The 26421-nt window shown below is 31.6% G+C and overlaps 3 protein-coding genes and 1 long non-coding RNA gene across 7 annotated transcripts; 3 read left to right on the forward strand and 1 right to left on the reverse strand.

The window, feature by feature from the left end:
• Positions 1-1583: 1583 nt before the first annotated feature.
• On the forward strand, positions 1584-3057 carry LOC105141384 (uncharacterized). The gene has a single exon (XM_011048578.1). It carries the CDS (start codon positions 1717-1719, stop codon positions 2770-2772), a length of 1056 nt encoding a protein of 351 aa, XP_011046880.1. The 5' UTR covers positions 1584-1716; the 3' UTR covers positions 2773-3057.
• A 2569-nt stretch (positions 3058-5626) lies between these two features.
• Positions 5627-10803, forward strand: LOC105141383 (transcription factor E2FA-like). Its single transcript, XM_011048577.1, has 14 exons — positions 5627-6025; positions 7180-7372; positions 7573-7626; positions 7727-7812; positions 7889-7977; positions 8089-8143; positions 8386-8438; positions 8525-8575; positions 8673-8721; positions 8826-8891; positions 8977-9053; positions 9162-9390; positions 9972-10038; positions 10122-10803. Exons 1-14 carry the CDS (start codon positions 5819-5821, stop codon positions 10217-10219), a joined length of 1374 nt encoding a protein of 457 aa, XP_011046879.1. The 5' UTR covers positions 5627-5818; the 3' UTR covers positions 10220-10803.
• An 8202-nt stretch (positions 10804-19005) lies between these two features.
• LOC105141388 (putative HVA22-like protein g) lies at positions 19006-21737 on the reverse strand. 4 transcript variants are annotated; one of them, XM_011048585.1, is made up of 8 exons: positions 21637-21737; positions 21454-21551; positions 21229-21293; positions 20963-21061; positions 20465-20521; positions 20316-20379; positions 20010-20222; positions 19006-19358 (listed from the first exon to the last, which is right to left on the reverse strand). In XM_011048585.1, exons 3-8 carry the CDS (start codon positions 21258-21260, stop codon positions 19059-19061), a joined length of 765 nt encoding a protein of 254 aa, XP_011046887.1. In that variant the 5' UTR covers positions 21261-21293; positions 21454-21551; positions 21637-21737; the 3' UTR covers positions 19006-19058. The 4 variants fall into 4 exon arrangements, with proteins under 4 accessions (XP_011046887.1, XP_011046885.1, XP_011046886.1 ...); XM_011048583.1 differs by having other exon boundaries at positions 21229-21302; XM_011048584.1 differs by having other exon boundaries at positions 21435-21551.
• LOC105141387 (uncharacterized) lies at positions 19312-19867 on the forward strand. The gene is made up of 2 exons (XR_845362.1): positions 19312-19403; positions 19609-19867. It is a non-coding gene; the product is annotated as an uncharacterized LOC105141387 (long non-coding RNA).
• Positions 21738-26421: the final 4684 nt, after the last annotated feature.

The raw sequence follows: 26421 nt of genomic DNA on the forward strand, positions 1-26421 counted from the left end.
TAATTTTTAAAAATTATTTTTGAGATTAGTATATCAAAATAATTTTAAAAGATAAAAAATAATTTAAAAATATAAAAGATAATTTTTAATAAAATATAAAAATTTAATTTTTTAAAACACGAATTATACCATATTTTTACATCACCAATAAAAAAAATTACATGTTTAGTTAAAATAAAAATAAAAAATACCGATAAATAAATAAATATTTTGAGTAGAAAATTGTTTTTTTCATCTAGAATTTTAATCCTTTATTTTTTTAATATTTATTTTAATTATCATATAATTAAATAAACTTGATTTTGAAAATATTTTTATTACGTTTTTTACCTCTATTTCTCATTTTATTGTACATATATTACTATTAACTGACAACTGTCAGGACTCTCTCTGTAGTATGCACTTATAAAATATTTTTATGTTCATTTATTTTTTACAGATCAAAATTTCACTTTATTTTTACTTATATTTTAGGCTCACGGGATGCCTAGAGGAAATTTTTAAAACTATTTTTATATAATTATATAATTATAAAAATAAATATTCACAAGTCTTTGAAAAAATTAAATTTTACAGAAGAAAATGTATTTCTTAAGTTGAAATTCCATGTTTCTTATTTTTTTGTTTTGAAATTTTAATTAAAAAATTTTTTTAAATAAAAATCAAAGATAATTAAAATAAATATTCATATAAATATCAATAATTTAAAGTGTGCAAAAAAGTTATTTGTGGACGTAAAACTTCCATCTCCTTATTAATTTATCTTTTACGGGGAAAAAAAAACTATTGATATCATGTTTTTAGACAAAAACTTCTCATAATCTAAAGGTGCAAGTTCCAAATAAAAAAACGATATCTTTATAATTATTTATCTGGTGGAAAAAAAAACAAAAGAATAGTTAATTTATTAAAACCGTAAAAATAAAAAATAAATTATTCTCTTTGAATATTTAAATGCAATTATTTTACAATTTATTAAATATTAGAATCATATATAATTATCTAAAGTTATTGCATATATAACCATAAAAGTTATAATATCATTTAAAAAGAATGTTATAATTCATTGACTTTTTAAATAGTATTTTAATTATTAATTTAATAGATGTCGACCTAGTGTCCAAGCCAATTCATGGGGCACTTGTGCGCTCAATATTATAAGAAGAATTGCAATGGACGCTATAAATAAAATCAAGGCATAATTTCTTTTACTCTCAGAGCTTAATTTCCAACTTACTTTTATTTAAAAAAAAAACCTTTAAAAACGTCATAAAAATTTAGATTACTCTATTTTTAACACCAAAATATTATAAAATCACTATAAAAACACAATGAAATTGAATCCAAAAATCTTTATCCGTCGTTTTTTTTTTATTACATGGTTAATCATCATTAAACACTCAAAATAGGTGTCATAGCACAAGGCAAAAGAAAAATGGCCCAGGTCCAGCTAGTTTATGGGCTAGAAACCAGAAACATAAAACTGGCACAACCCAAATGATCCAGTCCATGGTGCTAGGCCTGTCTCTGTTCTTCATGGACAAGCCTATGGTCCCATTTCATCCAGATAGTAGCAGCTCCTGTTCTTCATCTCCAAGTCATCTTGTCAAAATTTCTTGAGCCTTATCCACCACCATTTCCTCCACTCCATTGAACCAAAGAAAAACACTAACATTACCATCCCTCACAATCAGCCATGTAATGTAACCCGACACGATGCAAGACACACTCCTCCATTTCCTCTCCAACAACACCAGCAACCAATCCTCCCCATTTCCTTATCCCAAATCACACAATCTTGCCGCATCATCCTTCCATGATTATTTCTCCCCGCTTTCTTGCCCCAGAAACCTCCATTTTCCATCTCTTTCCTTCAAAACAAACACCATTTCCCTTCCTCTTAAGCCCCTCAAAACACCAGAAATCCCCTCCATATCGTCACACCATACCCCTCCACCGCCACCCAATTCTGAATTTCAAGAAAAAATGCTTTACCTTGACTCAATAGGCCTAGACATATTCTCCCTCATAAACAACCACCGTCCGATCATCCTCTCAGCCTCCTTAACAAACATCAAATCCATCATTGATTTACTGACCTCCAAGAACTTCACTCCACGAGAGTTCCGCCGAATCATCTCCATGTGCCCGGAAATCCTTAACTCCACTCCTTCCACTATCACCCCAATCATCACCTTCCTACTCCGCGAAGCCCGCGTCAGCGGCTCCGATTTAAAACATGTCATAAACCGACGGCCCAGATTGCTCGTATCCAGCGTCAAGCATTGCTTGCGCCCCGCTCTCTATTTCCTAAAAAACATTGGCCTTGAAGAGGTAAAAAGACACACGTATCTACTGTCTTGTAGTGTTGAAACGAAACTCTTACCAAGAATCCAATACTTTGAGAAAATTGGGTTCTCTCATGAAGATGCTGTTTCCATCTTTAGGAGATTTCCACAACTGTTTAATTTCAGCATTAAGAGTAATATTGAGCCCAAGTTGAATTATTTTGTTGTGGAGATGGGAAGGGATCTGAAGGAATTAAAAGAATTTCCACAGTATTTTTCTTTTAGTTTAGAGAATAGAATTAAGCCTAGACATCAATGCTGTGTTGAGAAAGGTTTGTATTTTCCTCTACATACATTGTTAAAGACAAGCGAGGCGCAATTTGTAAGTAGGATCGATGTTTGTTGTAATTCTTCAGTTCCTTTGAGAAGTTCTCCTTTGTATTCTGTAAATTGTGACATTGATTCTTCTACTAGCACAGAGTAAATTTATATTTGTGTGGTGGATGTATCCTTGGATTGCTGTGTGGCTAGATGGTGTCACTGCCGGTATGCTATTGTCAGCTGTGATAAAAATCGTCAATCCCATACATTTTACGTTAGAAGGTGTATGGCTGCCGTTTCCGATGAAAATATCAGAACTTTCCTGGCTGTGAATTTGCATCTTTATGTTATCTATGCCATTTAATTTTTTCTATCAGGAGCCTTTTATTAGAATAAGTTTGATAAATGTAATGCAATTGAAATGGTGTCTTCTTTCTTACATTGCACATATAATCTAGTCTATTATACTGTACTAACCTTAATTTGCTTGTGAATCTATATGCTTGTGGTGATTTTGGCTTTTTCCATCTAGCTGTATGTTGTCAAAGTTGAATTGCTAGTAAGCAATGTTATGACTGTTTTTTTTTATTGGTATTGTATGCCTTGAAACTTCAGATGGAATCCCTACGAAATTTGAGTTCTGTGCTCTTTCTATAAAAAGAAGAAGAAGCAAGGGATGTGTCATGTTTGTGGAGAGAAAGGAGAGGACACTGGCATAGGAGTTGGTGGTAAAAAATGAGAGGGCCAAGTTTTCACAGTTATGACTTTTCATTAGTTGTGTTTTTAATTTTCAGCCATGGTAAGCGACTATGCTTTTGCAGCATGTGGTTTTTTTCAAGGAGAAAAATTGCGTGGTTATTTGTTAACATATCAGAGTTTTGTTGGACTTTAGCTGATGGTTTTCCCTTCGAAGTATAGACTTCTTTACTTGTATGGTGTCGAGGTAGGAATTACATTTGTTAAGTGACATGTTCTTTACAGGGCCAAGGTTGATCGAGCTGTATTCAGTTTGCAATTTAGTCGCCATGCATCTTGGCATTTCGAAATCGAAATCTACCCGTCTTTTGCACGAGACCTAGGCAACTGGCTGCGCAGGATAACTTGATTTGCTATTTGTTCCGTTGATATGTTCTACTGATTATTCCTCCCAGGTATGGGTTTTTTGTGAGAGAATCAGTCTTTTCCAGAACAAACCCTGAAGACACTTGGATCAGTGTCGCCGGTCCTTTTCCCCCATGGCATCACAACCCCTTCATGGCTGAACTCGAATCAATGCACGGCTGAGCTAACCACCGATGAGCCTGCTAATCGTCAGTGAATTCTCTCTTTCCTCCCCTTAAACCTCGTTCAACTCTGCCCACCCATCAAACCAAAAGCAAAAAGAGATCGGTTATAGCTGATTGAAACTGAATTGCCTGTGTTTTATTACGGGTAGTTGCTTGTTTAAGATGAGGTTTCATAGGCTGATGAGACTTTCGATTTGGCATGACTCCAAGCAATTGCCGCTTTAAAACTCCCATTCAGTAGACGAAGCACAACAATGTCACTGCATTCTTGAAGGCAAATGCTTTTGTTTCTGAAACAGTACTTAGGAAACCGCCGACGTAATTACCGAGGGTGAATGCACATGAAGATGGCGAAAATAGCGTGAACTGATGATGCTTGTCAAGAAAGAAAAATGTAAAATTGTTACCAAATTCGCTAATTGTCAAATAACCTTGCCGAACAGCCATATACAAATTTTAAGCATCTAATTTTTAGTTAAGGGGGGTGTTGATATTTTTGTATTTTTTTCGAACAAGACCACAAAAAACCTCTAGGAATTTTGAAAAAAACTCAAGATTATTTTAAAATTAATTTTGTTTCTTTATGTGTTTTTTCAACCATTTTACTTAATATTGAATTGTAGATTCATATTGTAAAATACAAATTCAATATTAAAAATATTTATTTTTCTTTGAAGTTTTTTTAAAATAAAAAATTAATATTTTTTTCAATTTAAAAAATATAAGAATATGTTCTTGTTCATACGTATATGATCAAATTCTAAAGATTTTTATATATATTTTTATGAAAAATAAAAATAATTTTTTTATTATACTTTGAAAAATATAAAAATCAGTCAATAACTATTATAATTAATTTATAATTATTTATTAGAATTTAGTTTACATTTCAAAAGCATTAAAAATTTATTTTATTTCTACAAGATTATGAACTTGTATATAAAATATATTTTTGATATAAAATATTTTTTTTATAATTTTAACTCTAAAATAACTAAATTTTACCTCTAAAGCTACAGTCTACTCTATTGTTGCTGTAAATCAACTTTAATAATTAAACAAATTAATGATTAAAAATTACAACATTAACTTATTTTATGTTTATATTAAATAGCTAAAAAATATAATTTATTTTAAATAAAAAGGTACTATAGGAATCAATATTTTTTATTTATGTAATTAATTTTTTTATATAAATTCTTCCATCATTAAAGTTTTTAATAATTAAAATATTAGACAACACCTTTTCATTCTTACCAATAAAAATTTAGTATTTTTTATTTTCCATAAAAAAATTTAGTATTTTTTATTTTCCATAAAAAAATTTAGTATAAAAAGATTATTATGAAGATGCCGTATTAAAAAATGATTATCATGATGCCGTATTAAAAAATGATTATCATGATGCCGTCTATGCGCGATACTTAGGATATATGTTTTTTCTTAAATAAAAAGGCTTACGAGTTGCTCCACCAATGTCCAAGATTTTCAGAAAGACATCTTATAAGCTAGCTTAGCAAGTTCCATAATGGAAGATTCTGTCACTCTTCGGGGTACAAATTGTGAATTCCTCAACATGTTGCCAAAAATAAGAAATAAGTAATTTCAAATCACATCCCGCAACGCTCAAAACACCAAAAAATCCCCAAGAGTTATGGGGTCAAAAAATAATAAAATACAAATATAGGGTCCAAAATATAAAAGAAAGATAATTATCTTCCCTCCACCCAAATCCGAAACAAAAAATTCCCTCCTTCCCTCGGTTTCTGCTGTCTCTCTTAACCCCCACTTTCCCCACTCCTGCATTCTCTCTCTAAGCACATTTTCTCTCTCTAGCCTTCAAATTAATTAATCATCTTTTTTACCAATCAAATAATCTCATCTCTCTTTTACTCCGATTTTTGATTTTAGGTTTCATTTATTATGTCCGGCAGCGCTAAAGCCTCAACCAGACCGGCTGCGCAGCCGCCTCCATCAGGACCGATCCAGCCTCCTTTAACGCGGCAGCTTGCATTTGCTACGATGAAGCCATCGTTTGTTCCTCCTGATGATTATCACCGATTTTCTTCACCGAGTACTAGTAGAGTCACCGCCGACCGGGATGCCGAGGCTATTGTTGTGAGATCTCCTGTGCGTTTCAATTTCTCTCTGCTGTTATATTCGTATGAAGATTTTCATGAACATTTGAATTTTTTTAAATTAATTTTTGTGTTTTCATGCCGGTTTTTAATGTGTTTTTTAGGGATTGTATGTGTGAGTATTTGATGTCAATGAAAGTTAAATTGTGTTTTAAATGCGTTTGTTTTTTTTTGGTTGTGGTGTGTTTGGTTGCTGAGAAATTGTGTGAAAGGAAGGGAAAATTTGGAATTTGAAAAGAAATTGAGGTTTATTTTGGCTGCTGTGAGATTGACAGTTATACTATAATAGTTATTATTTTTGCAGAATCTGAATGGATGTTTATTTGAAATTTGATTTCCCATTTTACTTATTTTATTGCTGATAATTTTGGATTTGGTGTTGAGTTTTGTAATTTGTTCTGTTTGGTATAAATATATTAGTGTTTGATGGAAGCCCGTTGTCCGTAAAAATTCTCACGCTGATGTTCAAGTGAGTTATTCATGTTTAGGGAATAAGAATCGTGTCTCATTACCCAAACCATGTTTGGGCAAGAAGACTTCAAATGGAAAGGAAGATAGGAGAGGGTATCGAATCCTTCAAATGGTCCAGGATTTATAAGTTTTTTTTAGGGTAGGGAGGGGATTGAAAGGATTACCACAACGTAACTCCTCTTCTAAGAAAATCCACAGCGTCTGTTATGATCCCTTCACACTGTAACAATAAAGAATTATTTTACTCTTTTTTTTTTTTTAATTTAAAACCCCTTGCTCCTTTAACCCAACAAGGAGAAGGTATGCCACTCTCCTTTCCCCTCTGATACATGCAAACAAGGGGAGGGTTGCTACGCCCCTTTTACTTACCCTTCTTTTCCTCCCCTTATCTAGTCTAAACATACTATAACAGGATGCTAACTTGTTTTCTATCCCTATTCTCTGCTTTTGTTTTTAGGTATGGGTTTTGGTTTTGCAATAATCTACTTATGTAAACATTCATTCAAATCCATACTCTGTTAATCAGCCATACACATCCCTTTTGTTGAAATCCTTCACTGAAATGCTGTATCATAAAAGTAACAGCTTATAACCGTATGTTCTTAAGAGGTGTTACAGTTTGCTTTACTTCTCCCAGTCATTGAACACAAAGTTGTAATTTTTGGCATCTCTCAGCAATTAAAACGGAAGAGTGCATTGGATGATAATGGAGTTGGCTCCAGCAATCGTGCTAGCAGTCCTGGATCCACAAGCATATCTAATATTCCCTTCAGGACACCTGTATCAGCAAAAGCAGGAAGGACATACAACAAATCCAAGGCCTCAAAGGGCAGTGGAGCAGGACCTCAAACCCCCGTGTCAAAGGCTGGTGAGGAAATGTATTTATCGACTTTGCAAGTTCTTTTGCATCCCTTTTTCATGCTTTAAAATTGCATAGCCTTTGTAGGTAAGCCTGTTTGTATATAGATTATGTCTTTTCATCCTTTGAGTAGGGTTTGCACAAATCTTTATTGTCCAAGCATCACCAACATAAGTGGAACCTAATGAATATTATATGTAAACTTGCAGATTGTGCTTCTCCTCTTACTCCAGCTGGCAGCTGTCGTTATGATAGTTCCCTTGGTATTTTTTCAAATATTGGCACTCAAGATGATTTCATATATATTTTGATTGTCTTGTATAGCTGTGAAAGCTTTCATATTTATTTTACTAATGTTTTCAGGTCTTTTGACAAAAAGGTTTGTCGATCTATTTAAACATGCTGATGATGGAATTCTTGACCTAAACAATGCAGCTGAAACCTTGGAGGTGATCATGTTTCTGATTGTATATTTACATCAAGGATAATGGATCATACTTGTTAAAAGTTTTTTCACTGGAACAGGTACAAAAGAGACGGATATATGACATAACAAATGTCTTGGAAGGAATTGGTCTCATAGAAAAAACACTCAAGAACAGAATACGTTGGAAGTAAGTTGATGATAACAAACTTTCTGGAAAATTCATACTATTTTGTTTCTATGTTTGATTGAAGCACGTGGGAACTCATGTGAGGATTGATTTGATTGAATGTTTGGCCAGGGGTATTGATGCTTCAAGGCCAGGGCAGGTAGAAGGTGATGCCACTTTGTTACAGGTAAATGGAAGTGGATATTGTATGTTTGATCCACAAGCCTAACTAAATTTATATTCTGCAATTTGTCATAGGTCTGATTGTTCTATACCTTTTATCTTGATTTGTGACTGCTCACTGATAATTTGTTCACGTTACCCCATGGTCCATAATGATGACATGGAACTGAAAAGGGGAAGGATGAAAACAAATTACATATTGGCTTTCCTATGCAGGAGGCTTATCTTGTGCTTCTTTTTCTGCAGGCAGAAATTGCAAAGCTTACCATGGAAGAGCTCACACTAGATGATCAAATAAGGTTACATGGTTGATTCCCTTGTTACGGCTGTTAATCTTGCAATCTTGAATCACTTGGATAATGCTGATGCTGTCAAATTGCTGCAGAGAAATGCAGGAACGATTGAGAGATCTGAGTGAGGATGAGAACAATCAGAAGTAAAATCCTCTTTGCAAACCCTATGTCCTTAGAATTAATTTTACATGTTTTATTTGCTAACCATAATAACCATTATCCATCCTCTCACAATTCCAGGAGGCTTTTTGTGACTGAAGAAGATATCAAGAGTCTGCCTTGTTTCCTGGTCAGTTTATTCTGTTCAAACTTTATAAGAGCCATAATAGTTTTCTAGTTTGGACACTGATCTGTCTGATGGTTTTGTGAACTTTCTATCGTTGCTTGTTCCAGAATGAAACCCTCATAGCAATTAAAGCTCCCCATGGAACTACTCTAGAAGTCCCTGATCCTGATGAGGTAAGTTGAAAAAAGAAGATTTATGTTATTTGTGCTCTATGTCATGTGCTTGATGCCAAATTGGTATTGCTTCCGTATATGACAGGCTGTTGACTATCCACAAAGGAGATACAGGATAATCCTTAGAAGCTCTATGGGTCCTATTGATGTCTACCTTGTGAGGTGTGTGGCCCCTTTCTAGATGGTGCACTGGTGTCTTTTGTGAATCGGGTTGTTGATTTTTTTTCTTGCTTCTCTTCTCTTATTTAAACTTTCTGTTTATTTTTCCAGTCAATTTGAGGAGAATTTTGAGGAGATGAATAACGTTGAGACATCTGTGAGCATTCCACTTGCTTCTATTTCAGCATCCCATGGAAACCCAATGACAGAGATGACCACTGATGTGAGAACCCAGGGAAGAAGTGGATCTCTGGCACAACAGGCACAAACTATGTTCTCTGATCCTAATACTACTCAGGAGTTAGGGGGAATGATGAAGATTGTTCCTTCTGATGTACACGTGAGTGTAGCTGTACATTGTTTTTGTTCTTATTTGCAATTAACTACTTGTGAAAGAGTCTTACAAATATTCCATGGATAATAGTTTTGACTTCAGCAAAGGTACTTAGTAGTTCAGATAATGATGGGCATGTGAAATGCTTGCGTCTTTGTCTGACCAATGATTTCAAGCTTTGGTTTCAAGCCCATTTGCTGATTGCCGGGTACAGTATCAGTTTCATAAATACAAAGCCGAGATAATCCACATTAATATAATTTATTAGGAAGACAATCATGACTTCATTATATAGTACAAATAGATTAAAATGCCATTTTTTTCCAAAATTCTTTCAAGCAGCAAGGTGTCAAATTATGAGACTTCAGTCAATCATCTTAATTCATGTAAATGCCATCTGTGAAACCTGTATGTTGATGGTTTCCAACCCCAAATTGTTTCCTATATGGCATGTATAAAACAAATGAGACGTGCAAAGTTGTCATTTCATACCAAAGATTTTGCAACTGCTTGGATGACTTAAAACTGATAGTCGTATTCAAATGTGTAAGCTGTGTCTGACTGTCTGATTCTTGTTGCTGTTGCAGGATGATTCAGATTACTGGCTTCTTTCAGACGCAGGCATAAGTATTACAGATATGTGGAAGACAGACTGTATCCTTGAAATTATTTTCCATTTTGCCCCCCTCCCTGGACCATATAAGAGTACAATAATCAATCCTTGACCCAGGCAACAGCAAATACTGAATGGGCTGATTTTGGGGTGACCGATGTCCAAACCCCCAGGACACAAACTCCATTGCATGGAATTACTGAAGTGCCTCCTGGTGTATAAACCCTATTCGGAGGTAATATTGACTTATCCAATGCATTGAGGAGATTCTTTTCCTGTACCAATCTGCATCCTTCTATGCTCGTCAATTATGAATTGGCTTAAGAAAGACAAATCAGGAAAGTGTTAGAAGTTGGCAGATGATAATCCATGGTTAATGTTACATGGTATAAATTGACCTTGTGGTTTATTTGCAAGCAAATCAAAGGATAACAAGGGAGGGAGGGGATGGACGTTCATGATGGAACTGAGTAGTGGTGTATCTGATGATGTTAGGGCACACACAACACAGTTGATTTAACATCTATTATTCCATCATACATGTACATGTTGTTGTTGCTATAGCTGGTGCTTTAGTTTGCTAGCGTTGGAAGGCAACAGATCTGGCCAGCTGCCATTATAGTGGCAGCATGCTATAAGAATGTTGCACGGGAACCAGGATAATATTGGGGCAGCATTGGTTTCCAGCCGAGGGCTAGTTACATATTTAATTTTGTGGACTAAGTTGTAAACATCAATATCATGGATGGAATCATGCTGCTTTTGTGGCCTTAAGTTTCTCCCTACAGCTTCACCATAATTTCATACTTTAAAAAATCTCACGTGATGGTTGGATAAACTTGGACAAACCAGTCATGTTTCCATACGGATGTATATGTTATCCGACCAGTATAAATGAAGAACAGTTCACTGTTCGCACAAGTTGTTATTGGCAATTTGTTTTCGTTGGATAAATCAGTCTCATATGATTGTTTTTTTGTCCAATCAAAATCACACCGGAAGAAAACCTCTCGAAACAGATGAATAAGAAGCGTTGCGTCACGATGCATGTATATTCTGTGTTACCATCTGCAGTCCAGCTCAGCACCACGTGACCTTAACAAGCTCCACGTCAGATGCCAGGTTAATGGGTCCTCCGTTTTGCCTTGCACCTTGTGTTTTTTCTTCTGATTTCATACATGTTTAAAATTGTGACAGTGAAGATGGTTTGAAATGTTTTTTTTAAATGTATTAAAATATTTTTTAATTTTTTAAAAATTATTTTGAATATTAGTATATTAAAATAATTTGAAAACATAAAAAAAATTATTTTAAACAAAAATAAATCAAAATTTTAAGACGGCAATTTGCATTATATTTTCAAATACATAACCAATTACTAGTTTACTTTTCTCTTATTTGGCTTTTATTAGAAATTGAATGATCAATGTGCAAAAAATTATATATATAAAAAAGAGTAAGATTGAGGAATATATATATAACTTAGTAGTTTGTTATGGTTACCTTGATAGAGAGTTCTTGCAAAATCAGGGAAGTTTTCTGTGCTTGATTTTGCAAATAAAACAAAATTTAGCTAATTTTAAACAATAAAAGTGTTGAGGAATTAAAATTAAAAATAAAACAATTATAGGAACTATAGTAAATGGATAGGAAAAATAGGTTGGCGTATACAATGCATGTGCTAACGGGTGGAAGGCTTTTATGGTCTTTAAGTGGCACATAAAGTGTCCATCAACATTTAAATGATGGCTTCTATAATGACATTGAAAGCATTTTACCAGAGTTTTTTTTTTCTTTTTTGTCTCGTCTTATTAGAAATTGCATTGGCTTGTAAAATTTAAAAGGTATCTTGTATTTATTTATTGTATCAGATTTTATTTTTATTTTTTTTATTTTGTTTTGATTTTTTTTTAATTTTATCCCATAATAGTTTTATTTAATTTTTACATCAAATTAAGTGTTCATTCTATTTACTGTTATTTGTTTTTTATTTATTTTTAATGAATTTTAATTTTCAATTTTATCTCTCAACATTTTGTTTTATTTTATTTGTATGTCAAGCTTGATCTTCATTATTTTAATTGCTACTTTTTTTTTCTTTTTTTTTTGCTTTCAATCATTTTTTAAATTGATTTTCTTTTTTAAATTTCATTCTTTAAAATCAGATAAATTAAAAATTAAGCTTCATATTTTTTTTTTGTGTGATGATCCCGGTCTCATGACAAGGATCACAGGTATGAAATGATATTTTTTATTATTATTTTTACACCGATTTTTTTATTTTTTATTCAATGTTAAATTTTTTAAAGATTGAGTTTTGTTAGTTTGTTATTTTTGTTATGAAATTATTTCACTTTCATAAATTAGGTTGAGTGTCTAGTGGGTTTGCCCAATTTAGCTCCATTCTTTTTTTTTTTTTTATGATCATTTGTTAAAATTGATTATTTTTCCAGCTTTATCTTTTTATATTTTTTTAGAATTGAAATTTGTAATTGTTGTTATTTGCTTTCAATTAGATTTTCTTATTTACATGATTTGACTAACAAAGTTTAGAAGCCTTATTTGAGTTTATTGGTGTTTTATTTTTTAAAAGTTTTTTTGTTAATTTATTTTATTATTAATATTATCATTTTACATTTGGATGGATGATAATTGGGCATCATTATTTTCTTTTTTTTTCTATAAGATTAACCTAATTTTATAGCTCATGTCTCAAGTTTTTCATATTAACTTGGATTAATTAGGGTTATTTTTTTAATTTTATTTTTAACATTTAAATAGTTTTGGAATTGTGTTACAATTTTTTTTTTAATCGTTATCACCTTTTCTTTCTAAATTCTATTCATTTATTGTCATTAAATGGAATTTGTTTTTATAAAAACAAATACTAGCAACTCCTGAGTGGAAAAAAAAAAAAAAAACACAGCCCGATACGGGGCAAAGCATGCTAGGGACGAACAATGAACTTTTTACACGTAATTAAGGTAGCAAAAGCCAGTATGGGAGTTTCATCCTCGTTGACCTTTTCTTTCAGAAATAAATTGTTGTTGAGAGTTGACACATTATGATAAAACACAAGAAATAATGGAAAAGAAAGGACACACACGTACAGGAGAAGGAAGGAAGGAAAGAAAGAAAATGCCCAAAACATGGACAAGGAAGGATACACACATACAGAAAAAGGCCGACGCCACTCAAATTAAGCTATTTTGTGCTATTAGCACAAAAATATTAAAATTGTAGAGAAATAACACAACTCGAAGAAGTAGTGGTGAAATAATATAATTTAATGGTTGTTGCTGCTATAATTTAATTTTGGACTCTAAAAATTTGTTTGATGAAAAATATAAATAAAACCCAAAATATCAAAAATTTAAAATTTAAAAATATTTTCAAGAACAAGCATTTGAGTTACAAAAAATAAAAATACCATAAAAATATTTAGATTAAGGTATCTTCACAAGATGGACTGAAAAAAGATTTAAATAAAATTTAAGGTTGAAATCTGATATGACCAAAATTAGAAGAATTAATTAAGTTTAAAGATTTAATTAAACTTCTAATGGTTTTGGAGGATTCAATGGAGGACTTAATTGAAAAACAATCAACTTTAAAGATCTAATTTGGACCCATTTGTAAAGATTAAAGGGTTAGAGACACAATATAATCACAAGGATTGAAAGACTAAGGACACAATTGAAATTTTAAAATGCTAAATTAGTGCAATCAGGGCTTAATTTAAAAAAAATTAAAGTATAAAGTTCAATTAAAGATCACATTAAAGAAATCAAGAACCAATGACCACTTTATAAAGAGTTTTAAAATTTGAGGATTTAATAAAAAAAGCCGGCTAAGGGTGGAATTGCTAGGAATTGAAAATATTAGGGTTGATTGAGAGCTCTATTGCAAACTGCTACAAGTTTAAGTATCAAATTAAAAATTATCATAATCTTAGTTTTCATGGTCTCCTTCCCCTAAAAAAAACGATACCCATATGCTTACATTTGAGAACTAATTTCTCCCTCATCCTTTTACCATACAACACCAATTTTATATCAAATAAACTCGTCAATACTCTCCCAAAAACACTACCAAGCACAACGCTGCTTGCAAAAACAGCCTTAGGTCCCTTCGTTAATTGTAAAACAGAACAAGCTTTTGTCACTAACTTCAACAAATAGTTGGTATCTATTCTCTAACATTAAAGGTTAAGATCCCATTTACTTATAAACCCTGTAACCTCTTCACGGGGGGATGCTTGTTAAAAGAAAAAAGATTTCTTTTTAGTTAAAATACATGAGCCCTTTTTCTTTTTCTTCTTTAAGTTCAGCAGCTCAAATCAATGAATGGATGTTACATTTCCTGGATTCTTTATCAAAAGCCAAAGGGAGCAAACATAAAAAACATCACACAACTCTCCATTTTCTCTATTGGGCAAACCAACCCACTTCATCTTCTCTGCTTTTGACTGATACCAGCCAAAAAAACCCCCAAAGACTCATCTTCTTCTGATATTTTTAGATCGAAAGCCATCCAGCCCACCTTGAGCAACCCTTGTTCCATTCCCATCTCCAACCAGTCATCTTCCTCGCCACCAGCTATATACCATCACGAAACACCAACCCCGAAGCCGGCCACGTAATAGCCACGGAGCAGAAGCCCTACAGTCTCCTTTCAACCTACATCCCAACCACATAATAGCCACCATAAAACCTGATATTAGGCCAAAAAACCAGGTAAAACTCCACAGTAAACCACACCAAAGAATCCAACAGTGACTGCTGCCTTTTCTCCCGAGAGAATCAAGCTGTTTTTTTTGCCTGTTCTTTCCGTGAGTTAATCTCTGCATGTGAGGTACACGCACGACTGACACAACTCCAGCAGTACCAGTTGGAACAACCAGGAGTAGCAGCGTGCACAAGCTCCAGCAGCAGATTGCACTGTCTTCCTCCATTAGCAACATCGTGCACTTCATCTTCCCTGGTGCAACACCGTGTGCAGTCCATCGTACACCCTCAAACAACAGTATTTCGAGGATGAACCAGCAGTAGCAGCGTGCTCCAGCTCCAGCAGCATCACAGTCTAGCTGCAGCAGTTGCGGCAACGTAGAACTCTCCCAAAACCGGTGCGGCAGAGTTAGTGAGGTATATCCCTTTTGTTTTGTTTTGTTGAAGTTGCAATCATGGTAGTTATTTTCATATAACAGCTCAATGCTCTTGTTTGGTAAAGAAATAATTTGACAGATAAGGTTTTAGCATGTTCAAATGTTTTTGGAAATAAGAAGGTGTTGCATACAATTATTAGGTTGATCCTTAAAGCATGGTGGGCTTTCTTGTTTCTTTATTTATGGATTTGGTTTTTAGTCTCCTTTGCTTTTAAAGAAAAAGGAAGGTTGGGTCATTCTCTCTTTTAGCCCATTTGGACCAAGCTTGGTTTTGTGTTAAGAAGCCCAACCCGTAGTGTTCGAGTTGAGCCTCCAAGGCGTGTAAGGCCATGTTTGGCTTGATAGAAATTTATCAAAAATACCTGCAATTTTTGTGTCAATAAGGTTTTTTTGACAAACGAGTTCCAATAAAATTTTCAAGCCATGTATTTTTTTATAGGTTTTTTCTGAACATCACCTTAATCTAAATTTATTAAATTTTCAAATTTTTGAAAGATTATTTTACGATTAATTTTTGAGTTCCTATCTTTTTTTAACCTCATGATTTTGTTTTTATTTCTGCATTTTAAATTTTTTTAAAAAAAAATTAAAAGTTTTTATTTTATTTATTTATTTTAAATTAATATATTTTTAATGTTTTTAAATTATCTTGATGTACTGATATTAAAAATAATTTTTAAAAAATAAAAAAGTTATTAACATGTATTTTGATATAAAAAAATATTTTAAAAATAATTGCAATATGTTAAACAAATTCTAAAGTATTTGAAATTGTAAATTCCATAAAGTATTTTTTTATATTAAATAAATCATTTTTTTCCAGAAAAAAACAATTTTTTTTGTAAAAAAATACATTTAAATATTTTTAAAATTGAAAGAGAAAAAAAACATTTAATAGAAAAAAATGGAAGATATATTTAAAAAGAAAAAGAAAAAAAGGGCCATCTCCTTTACTATCTAGATGAACAGTGAAAGTGGCAGGGCCAACCCCAACTTTTGTAAGTATAGTAGTTAATTTATTAGTCTTTTTAACACAAACGGTGCATATGTATTAATACAAACATTAAAATTAATTTTAAGAAAATGAAAAGAATTTGCAAGGGTTTAAAATCCAATCAAATATTATGTAAGAATAAGATTTGAATAAAATCATATATATTTTAATGCACACTAAATATTATTATTAAAAAATACTAAAAATATTTGTTTGAATATATTATTATATATTTTAATGCATACCAATTATCATTATTGAAAATTACAAATGACTTTACTTTTAATGAAAAAAATAAAAAGTTTTATTATGTTTTCTATAGAATGATAAGCTCATATTTAATATTTAAGAAATTAAATTTTTACATGTATTTAATTATTATTTTTGTTACCATGTACTTCAAATGTATATTATTCAATTATATATTTGATATTTGTTTTATTAATATTTCATAGATTGTTTCAATAGTTTTAACACTTAAAAAAATACAAATTTCATTTGTCATGAAAAATTCTAAAAAATAATATTTGAATCATTATATAAAACAATATTCTTTATATCATGCTTTTATAAGAAAGGTTTATTTAACTCTGTTATCCTTTACTTTCAATTTTTTTTTATACCAGGAAAGTAAAGGTTAGTAATAATTAATTAGTTTACATGAAAAAAGAAAATTTATATACGTCCTCTTTAATTAATATTCATAATTTCATATCATCACATGGACCATGGATGGACATTACAGTGGATTTAATTAATTATTATGCAAGTGAAGATTAGATTATGAGTTAAATTATTGATATAATCTCAAATTTTGGTCCCCAAATTAAATCTTCTCTCAATGGGATTCTAAATATATACAACGATTTTTTCAATCAGTGATTGACATAAATTTTAATTATTCATAGGGGTAATAATAAAAAAAGAAAATAAAATTAAGTGGAAAAACTATATCAGTGAAAAGACCATGTTATTAGATAATCAAATCAATCTATCAATTATTAAATTAACTTCAATAGTTTTTTTAAACAATATTGTTTTTTTATATATATATTTTCAAAAAAATTAGTTTAAATCAAGACTATTAATTTGTGCCATTATATTTCATACCATTTTTTTTAAATGAAATCAATTTTATTTTGTTTAGAATCTCAGGCCATTTCAGATTTTTTGCTCAAATTTCATCTAAGATATTATTGGTTTACTTCATTTATTTTGTTCTAGATAATTTCTTTTAATAAATTAAAGTGATTTGGTCCTTGTTTATTACGATTTGAGGATGAAGGTAATAATTAAAAAAATTATTACTATTTTCATTAACATTATTATTAGCCTTTTAAAATTAAATTTATCATTAATATATATAATTTATATTATTATTATACTTTTTAAGAATTTGAGCAAATCAAGGCATATTTTAGATTTTTCATTAGTCTTAATAATATTGATTTATTAAAAGAGTAAATTTATAAGAATATGGTTTTCTTGAAGGAAACAATTTTAATGGAGACAATTAAGATATTTTTATCTATTTGAGATTTATTTCAATAAAGAAGATGATCTTAATGAAAATAATTATGAATATCTAGTTGATGACTTTTTTGACATTGCATTGCACAAAATTAAGATTTTTATTTTTATATTAATGATATGAATGATGTTTGGTTTATGTTTTTTTTAATTAAAACTTTTTATTTTTATAATATTTTTATAATTTATTTGTGTTAAATTAATTTAAATTATATTTACTTTTAGTATTAATTCTTGATTATTTAAAAATATTTTAAATCTGAAAATCACGTTTAGACAATAAAGTTTATATTATATAATTTTAAATTAATAATCTTTAGATTTGAATAGAAAGAAGCATGACACGCACTCTTGTAACTCAACTCAGGTCAGGTAGGACCAGCGGAGCTGAATATCTATCGGTAAAACTACAAAAGAGCACCAATGACATCGTGGAAGATAACATTAACGACGTCATGTCCAAAGATGTTGCCGTCAAAAGAATGGCAGGCAGTGGCCCTTAGTCCTCAGCCATCACTGACCCAAGGAACCACCCACCCACAACGCGATACAAATAGCCGCCATATTCCCAAGTAAACTCTAAAATTCCATCCCTCCCTCCCTCCCTCTCCCCCCTCTCTTCCCCTCACGATGAACCAAGAATCAGCGCCCTCACAAACAGCCACCCTTCGCCGGAGAAACTCAATAGCCAAGTCATTAGTTATCCCAACAAAGCTCTCCCTCCACCCCTCCTCCATCCTCCCTCCATCACACTTAAAAGGCACCGTTCTTTCTCCCCATGACATCTCCCTCCTTTCTCTAAAATCCTCTTCATCCTACACTTCTCTTAAAGATCTTCTCCCTTCCGCCACCGTTAACTCTCCGACATCTTCGAATTCCACCACCACATCCCCGTATGAAATTACCATTCGCAACCGCCTTGTCAAACATGCTGCCTGGGCTTACCTCCAGCCCATGTCCCCAACTCCTGATTCGTGTAGCCACTTCCTCCGACGCCTCTGGCTTCGGTTCTGCACCAATAATCCCATCACTGCATGTTTTCGGTTCCTTAGTGGTCATGTTATTCCGAGCATAACAAGTGCTTTTGATCGGATCCTCCATGCCATTCGAGTCCACGTTAACAAATAGCAGCAACTCAGTCTCAATTTCTGTTTCAATGCGTATCCGAGTTATATGACCCAGAAATAATGTAGAAAAAAAGAAAGAAAGAAAAAATCATGTACAAGAAAAAAGAAAGAATAATTGGGATTCAATTTGGAAATGAAGAAAAGAAGGACGTCTAAAGTTTCTTTTTTCTTTTTTTAATTCTTTCCATCTTTTTTTTTTTGCGAGTTTGTTTCTTAGTACAGTTTTTCTTTTAATACATTTTTCTTTCATTGTTGCATTGGTTTTGATCTTCGTAGCCTCATACGAAATTGGTGGAGCTTTTCATTGACATTAGAATCAAGGTCAGTCGAGTTGTTCGTGTCCATTGCGGTAACAGATTCTGTTTCCTCATTGAGGTGGACTTGTACTCGTTTGGATTTTGGTGATCCAGCAACTTCTCGGTTGATTGTGCTGCTGCCAGGCGGTGTCGGTGGTCTTGGTGGCGACTTGGAGTTCTCGCTAGTATTCTTGGCCAATGATGGTAACTCATTTGGAGACGTAGCACTAGGTTCATCGCCATTGCTCTTCTGCAAGGTTGGTTCGAGAAATCACAGCTAGTTTAGTTGATCAAGGTTAGTGTTTTTATGTATATTAAGAGCTGTGATTATATATAATATCAAAGAAACCAAAGTTGTGAATGCATGTGCGTGTCTGTTTGTTAATGAATGCCAAAATTGTCAATCCGCTCTATTTACAAATACAATGTGCTTAACCCTGTTGATTCTGAAATAGGATCCAATTCACTAGTTCTGAAGCCTGTAGTGTGTTTAATGACAGATGTTTCTTCCTGAAGATCTGGGCAGTCCATTACAAAGCTATTGCCTATGGGGACGAGAGCTTTTTATGAACTGTTGGGTTAGTAACGATAGTGTGTGATGGGAGTTTGAATTTGAGCATAAATACTTTGAGGGTTGGAGAGTGGTAAAGTCGTCAGGTCTTTTACAAGCTAGATACCCTTTGAAGAAGGAGTGGAATTTGTGGGATGCAGATATGCTTAGCAATAAAGAATATTGGCAGGGCAGGGGCAGGGCAAGAAGGAACAACAGATGCAACTAGCATCATTGTCCAACATGGCAAGTTCTATTTTGCTTGTGGAGGTGAAAGTTGTTGCTTCTAGCTAGTAATTACTTGTGCGTCCACTTTTGGAATCATTCTGTTTTGAAGGAAAAATAATCTACCTCACTGTTATCGTTTGTAAACTTTCCTGACTGACGCGCCAAGTATTGCAGAGCTTCAAAGAATTTAGTTTGCCCCAGTTCTGCGCAGATATTCCAGTAGTAGATGGCAAAGTCCCAACCTCTAGCCTTCGTCTCCTGTAGCTTCCTTTCGATATCCGTTTCATGCCTTGCTACCAAAGGCCTCAACAAGGTGTCATAGATATAGCCAGTTCCCTGCATTGAGCAAAAGTTTAACGTCATATGATTAGCTGAACTTGGTGAACAAAATTCCTTCCCCAGTCTCTTCTAACCATCTTCTCTCTTTACCTTTGTTTTTGGATGCCATAAGTAGATAAAAAATGCCAGCTTCACTTCACCATACATTGGCAACCTTCAACATAAAATAAGAATAAAATCAGACACCACAAAATAGGTTCTACTGGGAATGTAAATAAGAACCTCTGAACCCTGCGTACCATGAAAGAAATATGTCTCCTATCCTCTCACAAACCGTTACAAGAGCAATAATGATCCTGCAAAGTTTATTAAGAATTACACTAATAATTCAATTCCAGAGCATAACGATAAAAGAAAATTCATGCATAAAGACGACGAATGGAACTGGAACACCCTTGTAATATAAGCAATGATGATTTATGCAATGTTACTACTGCTTTGAAGAAGTTACAACAGGATGGATCAGGGAATAGAGAACCCAACACACGATCCCCATCACCACCAGTAAAGATTTGGCTGTTCTCCATTCTAACTCAAAATCTCAATGTTTCTTTTCTTTTTTCTTTGTCAATTTCTTTCATTTTCTAATCATTTCTGAAACAGAATGGATTATTCACCTTGCTATCGCGAAAGAACATCAAACAAAACTTTCTGAGGAGACCTTGAATAGAATCAATTTCAACATAAAAATGACGACCACGTCTGCTGGTTGATTGAATGAACATATGGGGACTTACCAATATTGACACCAGAATCTAATTTCTTCAATATCCACGTTGTTCTTCTCCACAGATTTGAAACATTCAAATGCTGGGTATGCATATCCAAAAAGCAACCTGGCATCATCCAAAGAAGGAATAATGTTTAACACAATATTCAATTTCAAGAAACGTCATTCAAATAAGAAAAGGAAAGAGCAACATGGATAAAAATCATAGTGAAACAACAGAAACATACGAAACAAAGGGGGAAAAAGATGAAGGAATAATGTTGAATAACGTACACAAGAAATCTGGTGATGAAATCTCCTAACATCCTTAATCTCTGATCATACACTCTCCAAAATTGCTGAAACAACTTTAAGAGAAAATTCTCAACATTCAATCAAAATGCAATACAAAAAGAAAAAAGAACGGTAAACCAAAAGACAAAAGTTGACATCCAAAGAAGAAGAAGAAGAAGAAGAAGAAGAAGAAGAAGATAAAGCACCCGTAAATAAATGAATTACCAAAAGAAGAACTACCAACACCAATGAACTTGCAACGATCTACTTATGCAAAGAAACAAAATCTTGAAGAAGCTTTCACGTGAAGAATTCTTCAAACTCTGCATTACAAAAAGATATAAATCAACCAAACATGGGATTAGTACAGTGATTATAGATTCTTTAGAAGAGAAATGGGGTTTAAACCTTTTGAGAGAGGGATCTTCGTTTCTGCGAATAATGGCAAGAAAATCCGCAGAGACGTGAGAGCAGAGGACAGACAAAAATTCTTTATAAAACACAGAATTAAATGTGTGTGTGTGTGTGTATATATAGGAAAAAGGGAAGCAGCCCTGTAGTTAATTAAAGAAGAGAATAGCGAGGGGGAAAGGAGAAAAAAATGGAGAAGGGAGAGATTTCTTGCAATGGACGCCTCTCTAGTATTTTTTAAGTGGAGGGAAAGGGGGGATTGTTTTGGGATTCTGCCAACGGATTCACCGTTTAGCAGTTAAAAGCTCCCTGTTTCCTGAGGGCGTTTCTGTCATTTAGTTGAGGAGCCATAAGAAATGGAGGCAGTTTTGGTAAAGCTCCAGTTTAGGGCAATCTCCATGTAATTTGTTTCCTAAGCCATATAGTAAATTCTTCATCTTTTCTCCATAATTGAAATAACGAATATTTATAAGTTGAAAGAACGAATATTTATAAGTTTGTATCACTAATTAATTAAGCTATATATTTCATCTCTTTCATTCCCTCAATCTCATTTTCTGATAATATTTATAAGTTTCCCAAGCCATGCATCCTTGTTCTAGAGCTAGCTGGAAAACAATCATGCAAGTCAAACGTGGAATCACGTCCCATATATATGTGTGCGCGCGCCCCCAAATCAAACGTGCACAAGTATGTCAACATTTTAACGTATGTTCTTGCAGATTTCTTACCACAAAAAAGCCGAGCAACGGAGAAACTACATTAACAGGCATTGACTTTGGAAACATGAGACCTTAATTCAGGTAGGTGACAGGTAAAACAAACGTAGGAGATCTACTCGATCGTACTTTAGTGTGTTGCATGCCAAAAGTTGATCGATGCCGTGTCCAATTCCAAGCGGCATGGAGAGCAGCCGGTCAGGAAAACACCCTTCCTCCATATTTTCGATTCTTACCTCTTTCCACAACTACACAAGCATTAATTGTTTTGTCTTGAATTCTCTATTTACTGTCAAATGCTATAAAATACTGTGTAATAACCAAGTAAACGGTCTAAAATGATTAAAAAAAACAGATAGAATACATTTTGAAATAAGTCCACACTCCAGTCAACGTATTGGCAATGTCACTAGCTAGGATTCTAGGAAATGCCACGAAGTTCTTTATTTCATTTTTTATATGTGAGGGGAAAAAAACATAGTCTGGTCATGATCTTCAAATTTAGCTAGAGGTGGTTTAAGTTAGTTGAACTCCAATTCCAAACGAAAACTTGAAAAAAATCAATATAAAAAAAAAATAAAAAAACAATTAGTAAATCAGGCACTTAAATCATATGAATGAGAATAAAAAGCAAGCCGGTAAAGATTATAAAACTCAATGCTGAAAGATGGAATGTAACAAATATTAAATTAATTTATTAAAAAAAATACATTTGAGTTAATCCTCGCTAACCTATTAAACCTCCCGTCTAAGTGATGAAACTATGATAAATAAACAGAAAAGAATTAAAGAGAATCACGAAGCCTTATACCAATAAATTCCAACGTTGAAGGATAAAAATAAAAAAAAAATTAATTTTCAACCAATCTAATATTGAAGGATAAAATCATAAAAAAATTAATTAAAAAAATTATCAAAGTAAATTTAACAAAGAATAATGGAAGATAAAAAGAACCAAGATAGCCTGAGAAATTTTCAAAATTTACAAACAATTCTGTAGAAAGAAAATAAATAAAATAACATAACTTAATCTCCAATTGAATAAATGTTGAATGATAAAATTAAAAAAATATGAGTTTTAAAAAAGGCAAACTTGGGCAAACCTCCTAATTTCAGTTAATCTTTAAAACTCGTAACCTATAAAATCCTAGACCCGAACTCAATAAACAACTTGAATTCCCAACAAATTTAATATAGAAGGATGAAATCGAGAAAAAAAATTGATTACAAAAACTGTCACAGTAAAAAATAGTAATCAAAAAATTATGAAACAAATTTGATAAAAAAAACATAAAAAGTATGAAATTTCTTTAAATAAAATTAGAAAAACTATTTCAAATAAAAAAAATAGCAATAAAAAGAATAATAATAAATTTGAAAGATAAAAAGTTGAAGGGGGATGAAACTAAAAAACAATAATCTATTTTTATAAATTATTCTAAATAAAAAAATAGCAATAAAAAGAATGTAGATCAAATCTGAAAGAATAATAAAATGAAGGGCTATTTTGAAGTTTTGAAATGATAAATATGAAAATCGAGGAGGAGAGAGAGAAAAAAAGATTGCTGACATTAAGTCGAGGGACATTGCCACATGTATAGCCTCATCATAAAGAAGATGCTAAGACGATTCAAACACCATTATGGAAGGCAACCTTTAATTACTGAACAACCTCACACACCACAATGATTTTCATTAAAAATTCCTTGGAAGATAGTTTAATAGATTCTTCTCTTAAATGATAATTAAGTAATCATATTGTGTTAAAATAATTAAAAAAAACTAGAAAGTCCTGAATATCAAATTTAATAATTTTTTATTTGAGTGGTAGTTAAATCATTTTACCATGCAAAAAAGTAAAAAGACAATTCTACCCCTACATAATTAAAAAATGATAATTGAATCATGATGAAAAAGCTTTACTGACCTTAATGCCTGGTTAAAACTTTAATGGCATAAGAGCAATTTCATCATAATATTATTCCAATAAATAATATTTTGAGTCTAGATGCATAATAATTTTCCTTCTAGTTTTAGTTATCTTTTAATATTATTCTAAAGAAAGTAAAGTGTACAATATATATATATATATATATATATATATATATATATATATATTCTCTAATTAAATCTTGAAACTAAATATTATATCCTCACTATACAATTTTTATAAAATTTACAAGAAATCTCAACAATATTCTCAAGTTAATGCATAAATGTCACATATGCCTAACTTGTTTAAAAATACTCGATTTAAAACTACTTAGATGAGAAATTAATCCTTAAATCTAATATGAGGATACTCCATAATTTTTTTTATCCAATTTTCTTTTTAATAAAGAATCTATTTGCCTTTATATATTTTATATGATCATGTTGAATGAGATTATAAGTAATAACACATGGTGCTTTATTGTCATAAATAGTTGAATAAGTTACCTGGATGAATAACCAAAATCCTATATTACAAAATCTTACAATAGAATTCTTAACTACAATGCTTTACAAAGTTGAAAAGTCCTACATCTAAATTCAACTTTTATATTTGAGTAAGTTACAACACTTTGATTATGTCTTCTTTATATAACGAGATTACCATTTATAAAGATAAAATATTTAAAAATAAACTATTTATTATTTACTACTCTAGCCTAACCTGGATTAGTATATGCATCTATACTTTGACAATCTATATTTTTAATAAATAAAATTATCTTTTCTAATTGCAACTGTCATATATCTTAAAATACTAATAACTACATTCATACATTGCATTATTAGATTATACATAATTTGAGTAGCAATAGCCAATACATAAGCTAAATCTAGTCTTGCATAACTAAGTATATCAATCTTCCTCCAAAGTCTATTATACCTTTATCAACCAATATCTAATTGGACTGAACATAAAATTTTAAATTCTTTTTTATTGGTGTATCAACTACTTAACATATTAACATACTAATTTCTTGTACAAGATCTAAGACATATTTTTTTTAAAATAATTTTTTTTTATAAGATCAAGATATTTTCATTTCAAAAAAATATTTGAAAGGATCTAAGTCTTTTATTTCAAATTCTTAGGATAAGTTAATCTTATATGGCACTTTTTTTTCTTTATGACTAACATATCATCTATATATACAATAAGTATTGTAATCTTACCTTGTTGTTTCTTTTGAGAATAATGTATGATCTAAATTTTGCTCTAATGGTAGCCAAAGATTATCATATATTTTATTAACCTCCAAAACCATACTTTCAAAGATTGTTTCAATTATACAATAATTTCTTCAATATGTACATATTCTAATTATGACTTTTAGGTATTATACACCCAAGTGAGATTTTTAGATAATTTTTCATATTAAAAGGTGTTCTTTATATCAAATTATTTTAATGGCCATACAAGTTCGCAACTAAAGATAAAGAAACTTAAGCTGTGTTGATTTTGGCTGCTAGTATAAATATTTTTATGTAATTGATTTTATCTTTATGTAATTAATTTTATATGTTTGAGTGAAACCTTTCACCACTGATTTTTCTTTAAAGCATTTAATCATGCCATCAGCCTTTTACTTTCTCACGGAAATCCATTCACATTTATCTGAGTTCTTTTCTGGTGATCGATCAAAAAGTTTCCATGTTTTATTTTTTTTACAAGAATTTCATCTCTTTGTTCATAATTGTTTTATAACTGCTGTCAACTATGACTTCCTACACAATATTAGAAATAGATATAATAGATAATTAATTTATAAATAATAGATTTGATTCTTAAAAATGATGGATAAACACAAAATAAATTGTAGAATATTTGACTTCACAAAAAAGCTTGGGTTTATATATGTATTTAGGTGTACCTTTGGTATTACAACATGATAATTTCCTGACACATCAAACATTAAATCATAAGCATTCTCAACAATGGTTTGGTATATCATTTGAGAGAAATTCTAACTTAAATGAAATATTTTTAGACTCACATGTTCTATTTCTAGGAATTTATCATCAATTTGGTCTAAAATTACACCACTCAAATCCAATTAATTTTTATTATTAT

Source organism: Populus euphratica, unplaced genomic scaffold (genome assembly GCF_000495115.2).
Source record: "Populus euphratica unplaced genomic scaffold, PopEup_1.0 scaffold144.1, whole genome shotgun sequence".
NCBI lineage: Eukaryota > Viridiplantae > Streptophyta > Magnoliopsida > Malpighiales > Salicaceae > Populus > Populus euphratica.